The sequence below is a fragment of the Nyctereutes procyonoides genome, unplaced genomic scaffold (assembly GCF_905146905.1).
Source record: "Nyctereutes procyonoides isolate TBG_1078 unplaced genomic scaffold, NYPRO_anot_genome, whole genome shotgun sequence".
NCBI classification, from domain to species: Eukaryota; Metazoa; Chordata; class Mammalia; order Carnivora; family Canidae; genus Nyctereutes; species Nyctereutes procyonoides.
Genome location: NW_026575146.1, coordinates 2,063,411 through 2,080,299, shown reverse-complemented (window position 1 = coordinate 2,080,299; position 16,889 = coordinate 2,063,411). Strand labels below are relative to the sequence as shown.

Here is a 16,889-nt window from a genome sequence, read left to right as displayed (position 1 = left end):
GTCCCCAGGTCCCCACACCCACCCCATTTCTCTGCTCCCTTGAATAAAGAAATTCCTCAAAGTTGATTATACTTGTTGTCCCAGGTGTTCACTTCCCATTCTCTTCTCAAGACTCTCCAATGTGACTTTCTTCCCCCCATGCCACTGGAACTACTTTTCTCAAGGCCATTTAAAGCCTCCATCTTGTCAGATCTAAAGCCTGACTTTCAGTTCTCCCTAGCCTCAGCAATCCTCAAGATGGGCACCAGGGAGAGCTTTCTCCACCTGGCCCTGGGGCCTTACAGCCTCCTGGCATTTCTCTACTGGCTGACTCTAACTTCTCAGCATCTTTGGACTTACCCTTTCCTCTTTTCAGCAGTCAGTCCTGAAGAGCCCCATCTGCAGGCCTCATAATCTCACTTAACTCTTCCAGTATGGAAATCACTGTTCCACCTGCTCTCACACAAAAGTTTCCCCTCCTTGAGTCTCCACCATTTCAGCAAATAGTACAACTCAAGTGGAAACTCAGTGCAAACCCTCAGCTGTCCTGGACTATTCATTCCCTTTCCAAGATCACATGTCCAATCCATTACAAGACTCCTATCTCTATTTTCAAAATAGTCCAAACCTAACATTCCTCATCACTTCCACTACTATCTCTCTAGTCTAAAGGACCAAGACAGCAATAACCTCTTAAATAAGTCTGTTTTCATTCTGGCTTTCCTAGAGCAAATTACTCATATGATAATGTCAATTCCTTGCTCAAAACCCTCTGCTTTGTGTGAATAAAATTTTAAAATTTTGTTTCAAAGGCTATATACAATTTATCCCACCTACATTTTGACCTCAGACCTTACCCACCTGCTAATTCCTCTCTTCATTCTATTCCAGCTTCACTGCCTTTCTAGTTCTTTGTTGAACATGCCAAGCTCATTTGCCCCAAAGAGCCAAATTGGACAATTGGTACCCTCCCTTAATCAAAAGAAAAATCCATTTTTTGCTCCAACCTGGCATCCATGCTATAGTTATTCTAGGCCACTGTTTTTCAAACTGGATGGGCTATAAAATCAATTCAATCACTGAAGAGAAGGTACAATCTGCCTCTTAAAAACCACAGATAGCAAAGTTGAAAAACTTACCTCCTTGCTAAATTTCTCCAATTGGGTTTGGTAGTCAACTAGTTTTGTCTGCATCCAAGTTTTGATTCCAGCAACTGGATAGCTTCGAAGGTTAGTCTCTATTTCTTTCATGTCTTTCAGAGATGATTCCACTGTTTCTATTTCATTAACAAAGCCCTGAAATATAAAACAAGCCCATGTTGAGTTCATTCCTATATAAGTGGGTACCATAATTTTACTTTGTCTCTGCTTGCATCCCTGAAAATATAAAAACAGAATGCTTGGGAGTCAGGACTTTTAACTACTTAAGAAATAGTGGGCCCTGAGAAATTCATTTCACCTGGGTGCTTCATATAGCCATCTGCCAAATCAGATTGGAAATAGTTGACTCTCAGCAGGGAATAGTACTCCCAATTAATTTAGAGAAGCCTAATGATTTCACCAAATATAAATTGCATGCAGTATTATCAGCAATTTTACTTATTAAATATGTTTTTCTTTAAGTTTCACCGTATGGCATAGTAAGAGCAATATACAATTGGTAATTATGACACTAAAATTATCATTGGAAAATGAAATAGCAGCTCCTAATGAATTAAAATTGCTCTTGTTCTCTCCATGCAAAATTCTATAACCCTAGCCAAAAATGAAAATGTGAATAACCAGTCATTCTTTTAATAACTATAAAGTCCAAAAAAAGGGTTTATGATGAGAGATATTTTATCTCGGTTTATTGTCATGTCATATTCTTGCAATTTTAATAATAGCAAATAACAAAGAAGAAGAAGAAGGAAATGTTATTTATTATAGCAGAGTCCCTAAATCAGCAGAACTCACACAACACTGGTCAAGTTGACTTTGTAGCCCTTCAGCGTCTCGTTGAACAGCCTGCTCTTTCATGAAGTCTTTCACACCATCCATCCACTTCTCAATGACTTTTGAATCAGCCTAAGTAGAACACAATAACAGAGGGGGAAATTACTCAGTGACACTCAACCTACTGCATCTCGAGATCTATTCCTACTGAAAGAAAGGCAACATTTCACAACCTTGATAGCATCATTTTCATTTATTGTATTTCTTTTTTAAAAACCTTACAAATTTGAAAATAAAAAATCTTCCAAATTTGATTTTCTTGATGACTGACTCAAATCCTCAAGAGATGACAGTCGGGTGATGATTCTCAAAGTTTCAAAATGCTCTACAGTGAACCAAGCTACTTTGCTTAAACGCAAGCAATATCAATGATTAAAAATTCAAATTACAGGAAATGCTTTTCTAGATGTAACCAGCTACAAAAAAATCTTTGGTTCTCACAGAAGTTAGAACAGACTTCTCCAAAACTTAGCTACTCAAAGCAGGAATAAATTAATAGCATCCTGGAGTAATAAATAAATACAATAGATTGCTTGCTCTTAGTTTTGCTGCTGGACACCTTGTTACCTAAGAACCCCAGATAGTCTACCACTCAGCTTCATCCTTTCCTCCAATATTTACTAGGCACCCACTGCAATCTTAACTATGTATGGTACTGTGCCTCAGAAACAAGTGAGAAAGATAACACTTTGCAGAGAGAAGGAGAGACAGTAACATTGGAACTGGGCCACTAACACCAATAGGTATATCCAACTTGATCTCCAGTACTAGAGCAAAGCAATGGTCATTTCTTCCCAACGCCTCCCATTCTGTTACTGGTCAGTCTCACTTGTAAGTTTCCCTTAAATGGAGCTGAATCTGTTCCCTTATATCCTGTCAATTCTTTGCTTCTTGTTCAACCCTAAGAATGGGGTACATTTACAATCCTGCTCAAAAATGACCTTCAGCAACCATTGTTGTCTTCCGTTAGTCTCCAATTGGCTAAGCATTCCGGATTCCTTCTAGGATGTCTCTAAGGCATGAGATCCAGGTATGGCACTCATCACACTCATCAACATGCTCAAGAAACTACACCAATGTTTTGAATGTCCTTATAACATACCACACAGAACCAATAATTCTTCTCCTTATAACACTGGAATAAATATTAACAATACAACCTATTTCACATATGGCTATTACACTCATAAAATGCCATCTAAAACTGTTTAAGTTTTATTTCTCTTATTGTAGGGTTGTTTTTGTTTCTTCCTTTGTTTATAGGTATATTAGTCACAGTATTATTTATGGTTAGCCAGAATTCCAAAATTGCCATAACTACCTCAAAATTACATTTCCCTTATCTCATATTACTTAAACGACTTCTGGAATAAATTCAACACTTGATATTTATAAATATTATGTTTTCCCTTGTTATGTCAACAATAGTAGTTATAATAATAAAAAGCCAACAGAATGATTCAAATTTTTAGTCGCACCACTTTTGAACCAGCTCTTCCTCCTGGCTTCCTCTTATCTGCAAATCTGACAGTGGGCTGTTCTTTTTCTGATTTTTTTGTTGTTGTCCGGTTTTTAGTTTTTTTCCTGGTGAAAACCAGGGCCAATGATAGTGACTACCTGAGCATTTCTACCAAGACAACTTGTGTCACTCATTACTTGCAAAGCTTTGGCTTAGTTTTCAAAATATGGGAATCTACATAACACATCTAACCAGCTTGCCACCTCCTTCTTAAAGGATTGGAAATGATTTCTCAAATACTTTACCAAAGAAGTCAAGACTTGCCAAAAATGAGTTTGGGACCCATTATTTGAACCAAATGAGCACACGTGAAATGTGAGATTATGAATCTGGGTATCTAATAATGTAGTATCCCTCTTCCAAAAAATAAATACATGAACACAGTAATTAAAGGAAAGAAGTCTGGGCAAGGCTTTTCAGTGGTGTCCACGATGATTCCTAGCAACTGTCACTTTCTTTCCTAAGCACACATAAGATCTCTGGTTTGTCATTTACCTATAGCTCTGCCAGGAACTGGCATCAAGCTTACTTCAGGTCTTAAACTTCTAGAAAATAATGTTCCCCATAAATCAGGACATTCATCCATCTTCATTTTTCTGGTAACTTCTCATAAGATGTAGAATGTGGCCAGGAGACGGAAAGCAAAATTCCCACCTTACTTGGGATGTAGATTTAGGCATCTGTAGGCCCTGGGGTGGTCTTCCTATCTAACTCCTAATCGAGGCACTTATACTCCATCAATAATGACCATCTGATACTTCCCAATTTACAGGGCTCTCTTCTAATGAAGACGGGGAGCAAAATGCACTTGTTTGGCCTTTAGCCTCCCCTGTTGACAACTGTGCACTCTGCAAATGCTTCCAAATACAGCTTCAAAAACCCTTTCAGTCTCATTGTGTGCTTACCACAAGTCTTTCCCTCTGTTCTTTAGCCTGTCACTGTTCTCACAGGCTCATGAACTCTTCCTCTAATGTATTATTTTCATTGGTGACATCTCTCTCTTTGTATTTGCTCCTCGTCCTAAAATCTCACCACACTGGACTACTCAGTAAGACACACCCAGGGCAGGGGGCAGTGGGATTCAAAAAGATAAAAGTACAAAATGAGAGAAAGTACAAATGTATCTATAGAGTTCATGGAGGACTTTTTTTAAAACTGTCCATTTAACCTGGCACATCCTGCATGGTTACTCTCCATTCTAAACTACTTAAGAACTCAAAGCAGTGTTGCTGCTGTGTACCTTGGCAATTCATTAACTCTTAATTGTGAATTAAAAAGCTGATGGTCTTCTGGGCCAAGGATTTTTGAAATTTGTAGGGAAGCATTACACTCTACAGAGGTTTTTTATCACAATCTGATTTGACTGAAGTGAGGAGCCTCAACAACCCATCATTGGCATGTGAGGAATGGTATCAACCCCCTTCCTTTCCTCCCTCTACCAGATACACACAGACCCAGGGGAGCATACACGATTCGCACACACCTGTTCCTTCTCTCATACTTCAACATGAGAAAAAAGAAAGAGGAAAGCAACAAACACAGATAAGCCATGAAGTCCAATTGATCATCCCAGCAGTAACAAAAGAAAGAGACAAGAATCTGACAATTTGTTTTCTACTAAAAATCCTTCACGTAATCCTGGCCACACTAACTTCTAAGAGAAGCAGTGGGACCCATGGAAAGAAAGACAAAAGTGTGAATACCAAGGTCAGCACCTCACCAGTCACAAGGTCTTGAGAAACTAATTTCTCTTCTTTGAGGCTCAGCAGCTCATCTATGAAATAGGAATAATAACAACCAGCTCGCCTGGTTGTTCTGAAAAACAGAGATAATGTTTGGACAGGGTCTGGTACAAAGCAGGCATGCAGTAAATGCTATTATTACTAAGATCTATAAAACCAAGTGCTTTATTATCAAGATGAACCCATAAAGAGCTACCACTTCCAAGTTTAGGAATGAGTGGCCAGGGAGAGTACATACTGGCATGAATCAGTGTAATGTTTTTGACTGTTGCCAGCATTAATTCTTGTTCTATTCTATTGGTGTTTAAAAGCAACTGTTTGGAAGAGCTACTACTAGATCTTCTGAATTCAGTTCAGCAGAAGGAAACCCAGTAAATGAGGGAAGGCCTGAACTTTAGAAATTCCTGGTGGCAGCAGATTCTCACAGGATCTCCACCCTGTGGCCACACCATATGGAAGGGTTAATAGATTAGTAAGATCAATACTAGCTACAGCTTGTGTGCAGGTAAGTGTGGGAGACAGGGAGCTCTGCTCCACCCTCCAATACCTCTTCTTTCCCCAGAAAGACAATATTGTCTCAGTCTACCTATGGCAAGTATTTCCTATGCTTTAAAAAAAAAAATACCCAAAGTCTGCTCATCTTTAAATCAATCATACAAGAAAGAAATTCCAAAGAAAGTACAAGAGCTCCCATGAAAAGTACCTCTCTGCACATTAAAAAATCACTCAGCTTACACACTTATGAGTTTCTATGTACAATAACAAGTATTTTTTCTCCACCTCCATCCATTTGCAGAATACACACATATACATTACATATATATATTACATGTTCTGAATAATATATTAAATATTACATATATGTTCTGAATTATATAAATGTCATATATATTCTAATATATATATAAGAATTGGATAATTTCTAATGTTCTCTCTCCTTTAGGGGACCTCATCTCTTTTGAAGCAATGTAAAACATTTTAAAATCCCAGTAAACTTCTAAAATAAATATCTGCCATTATTTCATATGCACAAAGTAAATAAACTGTAAGTATTAACCTAGGGCAACCATTTCTCATTCTTATTTATATTCGCAAATTCTGATACAAATATAAAATGACTAAGGGTATTTTGAAAACCAAAGTATCAAAAATTCAAGTTTTAGAAGGGCCAAAATTGTACACTGACCATCACTGCTCAAAAGCACGGATTTGTACATATCTGAGATGGGCGATACATGCTGCTGGTTACACAAAAGGAATGCAAGGTCATGAAAATAACTCCTTGAACCCTAAAACACCCTATCTCCCAGCCTAGCCCCTGAGCTAGAGATGGAGGAAATCTGAAGTTTGGGAGCTCTGGATTTAAGACAATGGGATTCCAAAGTACACAACTACCTCCCAAGATTTTGTTGACAGCTAAATTCTTGGCATTTCATTTTGCTCCTTCCCCATCTGTTGGAATGTCCACAGCTTTTTAACCAACTTCTAACCCAAGACAGAGGCAAGAAGTGTGAAACCAGAATTAAAACAGCAATTTAACATAATGAGGTTTCTATTTCACTCATGCACCTCAAAAACACTCTTTAAAAAGTGTCCCTTCATTTAATAGGGAAGAGCCATGATGACATCGCTACAACATTAATTACCTGAAACTAAGAAGAATTCTTAAATCTAAGGTTTAGAATGCACCACTACTCCCTTTTAAACTAAAATGCAAAAAAAAAGCAAAAAAATAAAAATAAAAAATAAACTAAAATGCATTCAAAATGAGAAAGAAAGAAAAACTTTATAAGATCACTATATCAATCGTATATTACCTAGAAAGAGTTAAATCAGCCATATTTCAGGTCACTCTTAACAAGATATGACCAATGTGTGTTTACTCTGAAATTCTTTTTACAGTAATTTCAAAGCTAGATTCTGCATGTCTCAGAGCTCCGGCATAGCCTCTTCCACACCCTGGGTCAGAGCCCATCCAACTGGTCAGCGACTGACTGCAGGGATCTGATGACATAGGGTCCTTCCATGTGTGGTCCATCTATACTTTACAGATCCAACCTCAGGAGAGAAATGCATCTGTAGAGATGTCTGTAGGCACCTACAAAGCAATTACTTCACATCCACTTACTTGCTGTTGGCCACACACGGCTCCTGTAGTCAAAGAACTCCATTCTGGGGGAGGAGAGACACACACAGGTCTCATTTTAATAAAAGCTGGTCTGAGATGAGGGTTTGGGAAGGTGTCAACAGTGTGTAGTAGAATCACAAGAGGAGGGAATAATTAGCTGTAGGGATGGTGGTGAGCAAGATAGAACACTGTGGAACAAGCTTACTCTTAAAGGGTGAGCTCAGAAGAAGATGTGAATTTCTAGCAAGGAAGTGACATTTCAGGAGAAATTGTCCAATGTGGTTTTGGTGATCCAAGACACTGTTTCTTCGCCAGACTCAGCTCATGAAGGAGGGGAGAGGCAGGGGGTGGCACTGCAGGAAGGGCTTCAGGGCAAGGAGGAAGCAGGAGCTAGGAGACGATGTGAATGCACCCTATCACCATGGCAAAGACAACCAGATCCTTTCCAGAAGCAGAACTCTGGCACCACTGGAGAAGATGAATTCGAGAGGGAAGAGACTGGAAATGAGAGCCAGCTTTAGAGTGCAATGGGATTATCAGGCCAAGGGTCTCTATGGGAGTCTGAACACAGCAGGGAGAGGCTATAGAAACGGTGATAAACATAAGACAGAGTTTTGTGTGGGCCTCATGAATTGTTTCACAATTTACAGTTATACCACATCACAGATCTTGAGGAAGAAAAAAGAAGCAACAAACAATACAAAACACCCATAGCTCCCAAATGCAAAGATACCATTACTGGTGATGAGAGATATACAACCAGCCTCCTAAAAGTTTATAATATTTAATCCCCATAATTCATTAAAAAATCAAGTAAAATCAATAATGAAAATATTAATATTCATGTATTTTTTAATGTTTTGCTGCCTGGAAGGAGTGGGAGGATTTTCTGTGAAGTAGTTTTTAAAATACCAATTAACATTCTAATTCCTAAGTACAGGAACTGAGGTCATTACTTTGGCATGGTATAGATAAAAAAAGAATTTAAGAACTTATAACACTGAATATGAATACGCAGGCCAAATCTCCACCTGTACAGAGAAACCAGCCATGAAGACAAAGGAAATAGAGGCAGATGAAAAAAACCCTATTTGCCAACAAGTAACAGAAAACTAAAATTTGCACAACAACAAACAAGATGTTTTTATAAGTACCATAGAATGGCAGAAAAAAGTAAGCACGTAGCTATGAAATACTTTTGAAGCTGAAGTATGCTGTGCCAATGAAAGGCACCATCATTAGCAGTAGTGGGATTCACACTCCAAGCTCATATATTTGTGTGGTATTTAAATATCCCTCATGAAAATAAATAAATAAATAAATAAATAAATAAATAAATAAATAAATAAATAATAACAACCAACCAACCCACCCTCATGGAGCTCCAACATCATTCATTTCTATTAGGTGAAAAAAAATATTAGAATTGGTAACATTCATGAGCTTTTCTTTTGGACTGGAATCTGTTAACCCCCAGAAAGTTCCCTTTTTTTTAATCTAGTGATTCAACACTTCCATACATCACCCCCTGCTCATCCTAAGTGCCCTCCTTCATCCCCATCACCTATTTCACCCATCTCCTCACCCCTCCCCCCTCTGGTGGCCATCAGTTTGCACTCTACAATTGGTTTGTCTCTTTTTCTCTTCGCTCATTTGGTTTTTTCTTAAATTCCAGTGAAATCATATGGTATTTGTCTTTCTCTGACTTATTTTGCTTAGCATTATACTCTCTCACTCCATCCATGTCATTGCAAATAGCAAGATTTCATTCCTTTTATGGCTATGTAATACTCCACGGTGTGTATGTGCATGTGTGCGTGTGTTTGTGTGTATTCACACATCTTCTTTTTCCAGTTATCAGTCAATGGACACTTGGACTGCTTCCATATCTTGTCTATTGTAAATAATGCTACTATAAACATCAGAGTACATTATCCCTTTGCATTAGTATTTTTATATTCTTTGGGTAAATACCCAGTAATGCAATTGCTGGATCATAGAGTAGTTTTACTTCTAACTTTTTAAGGAAACTCCATTTTGTTTTCCACGGTGGCTGCACTGGTTTGCATTCCCACCAACAGTGCACAGTGCTCCCTTTTCTCTACATCATCTCATCACCTTGTGTTGTTGTGTTGTTGAGCGCAGCCATTCTAACAGGTGTGTGAGGTGATATCTCATTGCAGTTTTCATTTGCATTTCCCTGATGTAAGTGATGTTAATAATCTGTTCATGTGTCTGTTGGCCATCTGGATGACTTCCTGGGAGAGAAGTCTGTTCATATCTTCTGCCATTTTTAATTGGATTATTCATTTTTGGGGTGTTGAGTTTTTTAAGTTTATGTATTTCATATAATAACATTTTATCATATATGTCATTTGCAAACATCTTTTCCCATTCCATAGTTTGCCTTTTAGTTTTGTTGATGGTGTCCTTTGCTATGCAAAAAGCTCCTTATTTTGATGTAGTCTCAAAGTTTATTTTTGCTTTTGTTTCCCTAGAAACGTACCTAGAAAGAACTTGCTATACTGATGTCAAAGAGGTTACTGCCTGTGTTCTCTTCTAGGATTTTTATGGTTTGAGACCTCACATTTAGGTCTTTAATCCACTTTGAATTTATTTTTGTGTATGGTGTAAGCAAGTGGTCCAGTTTCGTTCTTTTGCATGTTGTCCAGTTTTCCCAACACCGTTTGTTGAAGAAATGGTCTTTTTCCCATAGCATATTCTTTTCTGCCTTGTTGAGGATTAACTGATCATAAGTAATTGTGAGTTTATTTCTGGGCTTTCTATTCTGTGCCATTGATCTATGTGTCTATTTTTGTGTCAGTATCATACTGTTTTGATTACTATATTTGTTATTTAACCTGAAGTCCAAAATTGTGATACCTTCAGCTTTGCTTTTGTTTTTTAAGATTGCTTTGCTATTCAGGGTCTTTTGTGATTCCATACAAATATTAGAATTGTTTGTTCTAGTTCTGTGAAAACCACTGTTGTAATTTTGATAGGGACTACATTAAATGTGTAGGTTGCAGTATAGACATTTTGACAAAATTTTTCTTTAAATCCATGAGCATGGAACGTCTTCCCATTTCTTTGTGTCTTCTTGGGACCCATTATTAATATTAGCTGCCTATGGTATTGGAGGGAGGGGCAGGGAATTCTAAATGTTCACTCTAATACTTCTCTATTACTCAATTTCTTCACAACAACCAGCCTCTATGTATTAGTTATATAGTTAAAAATGCATTTTAAAAATAAACAAATCAATCACTTTTCTCCTAAGAAACATCATCCTAAACCAACACACTGAATCAAAAACCTACTGTGCTTCATGCCTTAAAGACAAATAGAACTTAAATGGCTAGAAAACTGTACATCAGGTCACTGAAGGGAAACAATGGTAACCTCTAAAGAATATTTATTTGTAATTAGCTTTGGTGAAAAATTAAGGTTTCCTAAGTGAATTGTAAGTAGTTAAGTAATAAGCAATGCCTTCAAAGCAAAGCAAATAAAGGAGTAAAAGTTTTCTTTATAATAAAAAAAACATATTTCAATAAAGAAGTTGCACAGTTAGGAAATACACACACACTATCAATAATATTGTAGTTAAAAAATAAAGAAAGAATAGCTGGACATTATCAATCTGCTACTGTGATAACAAAAAAATCTAAATATTGGTTATTTATCATGGAATGAATTTGGCATATATTCCAACTGGCCACTCTAAGTGCCTGGGTATGCTACATTAGTATAACAACCCACTAAAGCCTAAGGCTGGATTACTATAGCCACAGGACTCTCTTTTGTGTTTTGGAACACTCTTTATTCTCTTTAAATTTCATATTTTTAAAAAATTCCATATTTAAATACTGGCACACATTTAGCTAACCCCAAAATACACTTCTGAAAGTCAAAAGATTAATAACCTTTGGGTTAATCTTCACCTGTAAATTTCTCTTAACTACATCTTAGATTTAAATTGAAAACAAAGCACTGCTCTTTTGAAAAGATGAGAAATATTTAATCGAATATTGTTCCACCTTCACACTATTGACATTTAGGGTCAGAAAATTCTTTTGTTGTGGGGGAGGTCTTACGCATTAGCTGTGACTTTGGCCTCTACCCATGAGAAGCCAATAGCATACCCCCTTCCCTCCACAGTTGTGACAACCAAAAAACATCTCCAAACATTAACAAATGTCCTGGAGGGGGGTGTGGGGTAGGGTGGAGGGGTAGGGGTGGCAAAATAACCCCTGGCTGAGAACCACTGGTAACACAGTGCTTGGACCATAACCACAAATTTTACGATCATGAATAAGAGTAATTATGGTTTTTGAAGTTGGGAAAAACTACACCTGAAGACACATAAGGGGAAGTGGATCGGCTCACACAAATTAAATGATTCAAAAATACTAAGCAACACATAACACACCCTTCTTCAAAAATCAAGCTTTATTCTAAGGAGATCTCAGTTTTGGTAGAGAACTGCAGTTGGCACTTAGGAAAAAAAAGTTCCTTCTACTAGCACCACACACACACACACACACACACACACACAGAAATGTCACCATCTTTATTTTCCTGGTCATTCACTACAACCGTCCAATGGGGCAAAGAGTTTCCCTCTAATTTCAGCAGTCACCATGCTCCACTTGTCTCATCTTTCCTGATATCTTCACATGGATCTGTACAGTCTACCCACCCCTCTCCTACCACATGTTCCCTGATTTTGATTTTTAAAGCATCATTTTCATGAATTTTGTCTTCATCCTCAATCTTTTCACTTTTTTAACGTCATCCTTTACACAAACCCTCATGTATATATGAAATACATATATCTATATAAAGTCTCATCTAATCTCTTAGAATCTAAATCCAAATATATACATAACATTATATTAGCTATAAATTAATGTTGGATATATATACATATCCAAATTTAAATCTCCTATTACTAATTTCATTTCATTCACTGAAAAATATTTCTTGAGTGCCTTCTCTTTGCCAGGCATGAAACCAAAAGTCTATCATGAGATATTACATAAAATACCAAAGTAAGGAGAGACCAGGAAAATAGGGCAAAGAGTCCCATTGATTCATTCTTCCTCCCAACCTTTCCTAGGAGAAAACCAGGCAATTTGTTCAAGACCACTTCTCCATATTCCTCACAGGTGAAATGTTAAAATCCTAGCTTATCTGAAATTGACTTTTATTACTTTCTCCTTACTTTCTAACCTTTGTCCTTTCGTCTGGAACTTTATCACTGTTTCATCCGTGGGCATTTTCAGATGTAGCAAAGGATCCTACTTCTGACTTTCATGTTCCTCAAATGACCTGCTTTCCCAATTGGACACTGTTTATCGATGGTCTAGTTCAGATTTTTATCTCCAAATGTCTAAAGTCTTCAAACACCAGCTTCAAGGACTCAGCCGTCTGCCACTACCTGGGCAATTTTACCACTCTGACAAAGTTCCCCTGCAATCTAATCACCAGTCTGAATATCACGCAGACTCTGCATCCCTGAAACATTACTTTGACCAGTTTTAAGTAATTTTCTCTTATCTTCAAGATCCAGTTCACCTCTACAAATAAGCCCATTTGCAAAGAAAAAGCAAGTAAGTGTGTTTTCCAGCACATCAAAAGCAAGTTAGAAATCCCAACTTACACACATAATAAATATGGGAAATGAAAGAATGAAAAATATCCAAATAATAGACACTAGAGTCTTATTTGATAAATTACCACTTTGTTCTCTAATAAACTTACACACCATTAGCTCTGGATTTACCTCAAAAGCTCTGAGTTTGGAGGTAATTTCTTCAAGCAAATGCAGGTCTTTGGAAACCTTGACCTTTAGTTTATTCCACTTTCCCTGAACATCATCAAATTCTTGCTTATACATTTTTTCTACATCTGGAGAAATAGTTTTCTCCAAAGCCTTTGTTTCTTCTGCAAGTGTATATAATGTAGGTCTCTGATTCTCAAGGATTTCATCAAGGGCCTGGAAAAAATTTTTAAAGATTAAAAATATGCACAATAATTTGTCTGTACAGACGTAATAATATGGGCTATAAAAAGCCTGTCACTTTTTAAAAAGTATTCAATTAAAAAAGAATTGTACAAAAATCATGAAAAAAATACACATAACCAAAAAAAGTTAAAGCTTTCCCTTCATGAGTTGTGTGTGGGCCAGAAATAATGTATTCTCTACACTAAAATCCAGTAAAACAATGCACTCAGTGAGGATCAAGTGTGTGCAGGGCTCAATGGCTGATCTGTTTTGTATGATGAAATAATGCAGAGTCATATATCCTAAATGACCAGATAAGCATTTTTATTCAACACAGAAGAAAGAACACATCAATTCCAGTGATATTCATTTTATTAAAGATGTTTTAGCAGATTATGAACAGGTTGGGAATTCTAGACTAATTACAGTAGAAGCAGAAAATACACTTTTATTCTATTAGTAGTTTTCAATAAGTATCTCTTCTTTTAGCCAAGGCACTACATTATTGTTACTAACCTTTAAACTATAAGGAACTTTTGACCAATTTTGACCAAAAATGACTACTATTTTTTAAATAGCTGGAAAAAAATATTTCAAAATAAGTGATAGGAGGTATTTAAAATGACTCCAGACTTCTAAGACCTAAAAATATATATTACCTTTTTTTCCTGCAGGGCCTTCTCCACCTTTGTAAGATCATTCAAGACACTCAAAGACGTCTGGGCCTTACTTTCTGAATCATTCAGTGTATTTTTCAGTGTTTTCAATGTTTCCAAATATGCACGTCCAGGTTGGCTCTTCAGTTCTGTTTATTTAAAAATACTTACTTTTACAAAACAATGTTAGGAACCTTCTATTATTATATACATACCATTAATCTTCTCTATAAAAGTGAATCTTAATACCTAATAAGTTAAACTCCACAATTAAAAGTTAGAAGGGCCTCTGTTAGCTGCTATGACAAATCATTCCATTGGCATTTCTGAGAGTCAGACAGTGACTTCATTCCTGGGGGTTGATGTCTGAAATATTAACTAACTCACTATCATTTTTTCTTTATTTGAAAAATGATGATGAGACATGATGAAATGTCTCTCTAAAAATGGTACTACAATGTTTCTTTTGTCTCATATAATCTCCTTTTCCCCAGTAGCTACACAAAGAATAAAAGAAAACCAGGATCCCCTCAACCAGTCTTCCTCTGAGCTCAAGTGGGTAGACAAACCACCATTTACAGAGTGGTGGGCATTTCCAGAAAGCCACAGCCCAGCTATGGCAGGTCCTATGAGAGGTACTGACTGCAGAAGGCAGCTGGAATATGTGTCTCTATCATTAAGGTAAAAATCACAAACAAGCAACACTTGTGTGGAAAGGAAGTAAGATGATCTGGAGTACAAAGATGTGAGACCAACGAGAAGCAAACGTTAAGAAATTAGCAGCATTAGTCACAACCACCAAATGCCCTCGACAAAGGGATGGAGAAATAAAATGCAGTAGACTGCATACAATAGAATATTATTCATCCTTAAAAAGGAAGGAAATTCTGACAACATGCTGCCCACATAGATGAACTTTGAGGATGTTACACTAAGTCACAAATAAAAAGTGCTGCATGATTCCACCTATATGAGGTATCTAGAAGAGTCAAACTCATGGGAACAGAAAGTAGAATGGTGGTTGCCAAGGGCTGGAGGAAGTGAAGAGCTGTTGTTTAATAGGTACAGAGTTTCAGTTTCACAAGATGAAAAACTTCTGGAGAGCAGTTGCACATATATTTAACACTACTGCACTCTACACTTTAAAATGGTTACAATATGGGGTGCCTGGCGGGCTCAGTTGGAGAAGCATGCGACTCTTGATCTTGGGATCATGAGTTTGAGCCTCCTGCTGGGTGTAGAGATTACTTAAGTAATAAACTTTAAAAAATAAATAAAGCAATGGTTAAAATAATAAATTTTATGTTATACATATTTTACCACAATTAAAAAACAAAAAAAAATAGATTTTGAACTTTTTTTCAGTTTCAGGTTGGGAACTGTGTTGTAATGTTAAATAGATGTTTCAGTGTACTGCTTTTTCAATTTACTATTACAAAATACACTTTTGTTTTTGACAAGGATCGATATGAAGGCATGTTTTATAAGAGTAAATTTGAAAAGCAATACTCTCAAACATTTATTTTACACCTTAGGGTAACTAAATTCAATGAACAAAAAAGCATGGTGTCCAAAACCCTTTCCAGAAGAAAGACATGACATATTTGCTTATCACGTACACATACAGATTCCTACAAGTTATTACACAATCTACATTTGTTACAAGAAGGGTATGGTTCAACATATAGCTTTTTAACATGCATTACCCATAACATTACATAATACAACACAATTCCTGACTTATATAATAGCTAAGAACAAAAAAAAAAAACAAAACAAAACATATGAGAAATGAGCTCTCAAAACAGTTAACAGTTAACTTGCCAAATTCAGGTTTATTCCAAAAGTAAAAACTCTTTAAAATTTTTCAGACATTGAGGGGCGCCTGGGTGGCTTAGTCAGTTAGGCATCCGAATCTTGATGTTAGCTCAGGTCATGATCTCAGGGTTGTAAGATCAAGCCCCACATTGAGTCCAGCATGGAACGTGCTTCAGATATTCTCTCTCTCTCTGTCTCCCCCCGCCAGCCCCTCCCTCCCTCTAATAAGTAAATAAATACATAAATAATTTCAGACTCTGAAAGATAAACATAATTTCTTTTCTAAGAGGAAAAGGTATTGCCAAAACGTGAACCATTCTGAGCAAACAGAAGTGATCATTCTTTTTAGCCCTACTAGTATTGATATTAGCCAGCCTCCTTCAGTAAAAGGGAAGAACAGTACCCTCTAAAAAACTCCTTAAAAATTATTATATCCTTTAAAAAAATTATTATGTCCTAGTAGCATGATTTTAGAGCAGGTGAAAGCTGTTTGTACTTTTCTAAACAAGTGTGAATCCAAGGAATACTAAGAATATACTTTAAGACCCCGAACAGTAGCAGGCACAGAGGAAAACAAAATGTGGCTGGTGCAAAACAAGCAAGTGTGCTCTTTGTCTAAATATCAAGGGTAATTTTTTAATTACAGCAAACTGAAAGAGAAGATAGTAGAGTCATCTAATAAGAAAGCCAAAAGAATGGGTTTACCATTCTCCAGCTGTTGCTGACGATGCTCTAACTCCTGTCGCACAGCTTGGTAACGGCCCAGAAGGCTCTCGAAGCCCTGCTGGACAAAATCTGGAGCCAAAGGCTGAGACTTCAGAGCTAAGCAATAGGCACGCGCCATTTCAATCTTGGGGTGGAGGCCCAGGAGATCTGTCAACTCCCGCTACAAAAGAGAAAATTGGGTCATGGAACTCATTGAAGATAACTATCCTCACAGAAAATTAATCAGAGCAGCATTAACCTAAAGTTCATGACAAAAGTAGCATTCTTTAAATGCAGGACTAGGCAGAGAATGCTTTCATGTTCTGGATGATTCTTTCTTT

At 36.9% G+C, this 16,889-nt stretch overlaps 1 protein-coding gene across 6 annotated transcripts in view; it reads right to left on the bottom strand.

Annotated features, from left to right (window-relative positions):
* The window catches only part of UTRN (utrophin), a 497,690-nt gene that overhangs the window by 322,767 nt on the left and 158,034 nt on the right, over nucleotides 1-16,889 (bottom strand). For all 6 annotated transcript variants that reach the window (XM_055311522.1, XM_055311520.1, XM_055311521.1 and 3 more), the window contains 5 exons: nucleotides 16,549-16,729; nucleotides 14,029-14,174; nucleotides 13,148-13,360; nucleotides 1,935-2,045; nucleotides 1,119-1,274 (listed from right to left, as the gene is read on the bottom strand). In XM_055311522.1, the coding sequence (XP_055167497.1) occupies nucleotides 1,119-1,274; nucleotides 1,935-2,045; nucleotides 13,148-13,360; nucleotides 14,029-14,174; nucleotides 16,549-16,729 (807 nt within the window). The remainder of the gene's footprint in view (nucleotides 1-1,118; nucleotides 1,275-1,934; nucleotides 2,046-13,147; nucleotides 13,361-14,028; nucleotides 14,175-16,548; nucleotides 16,730-16,889) is intronic.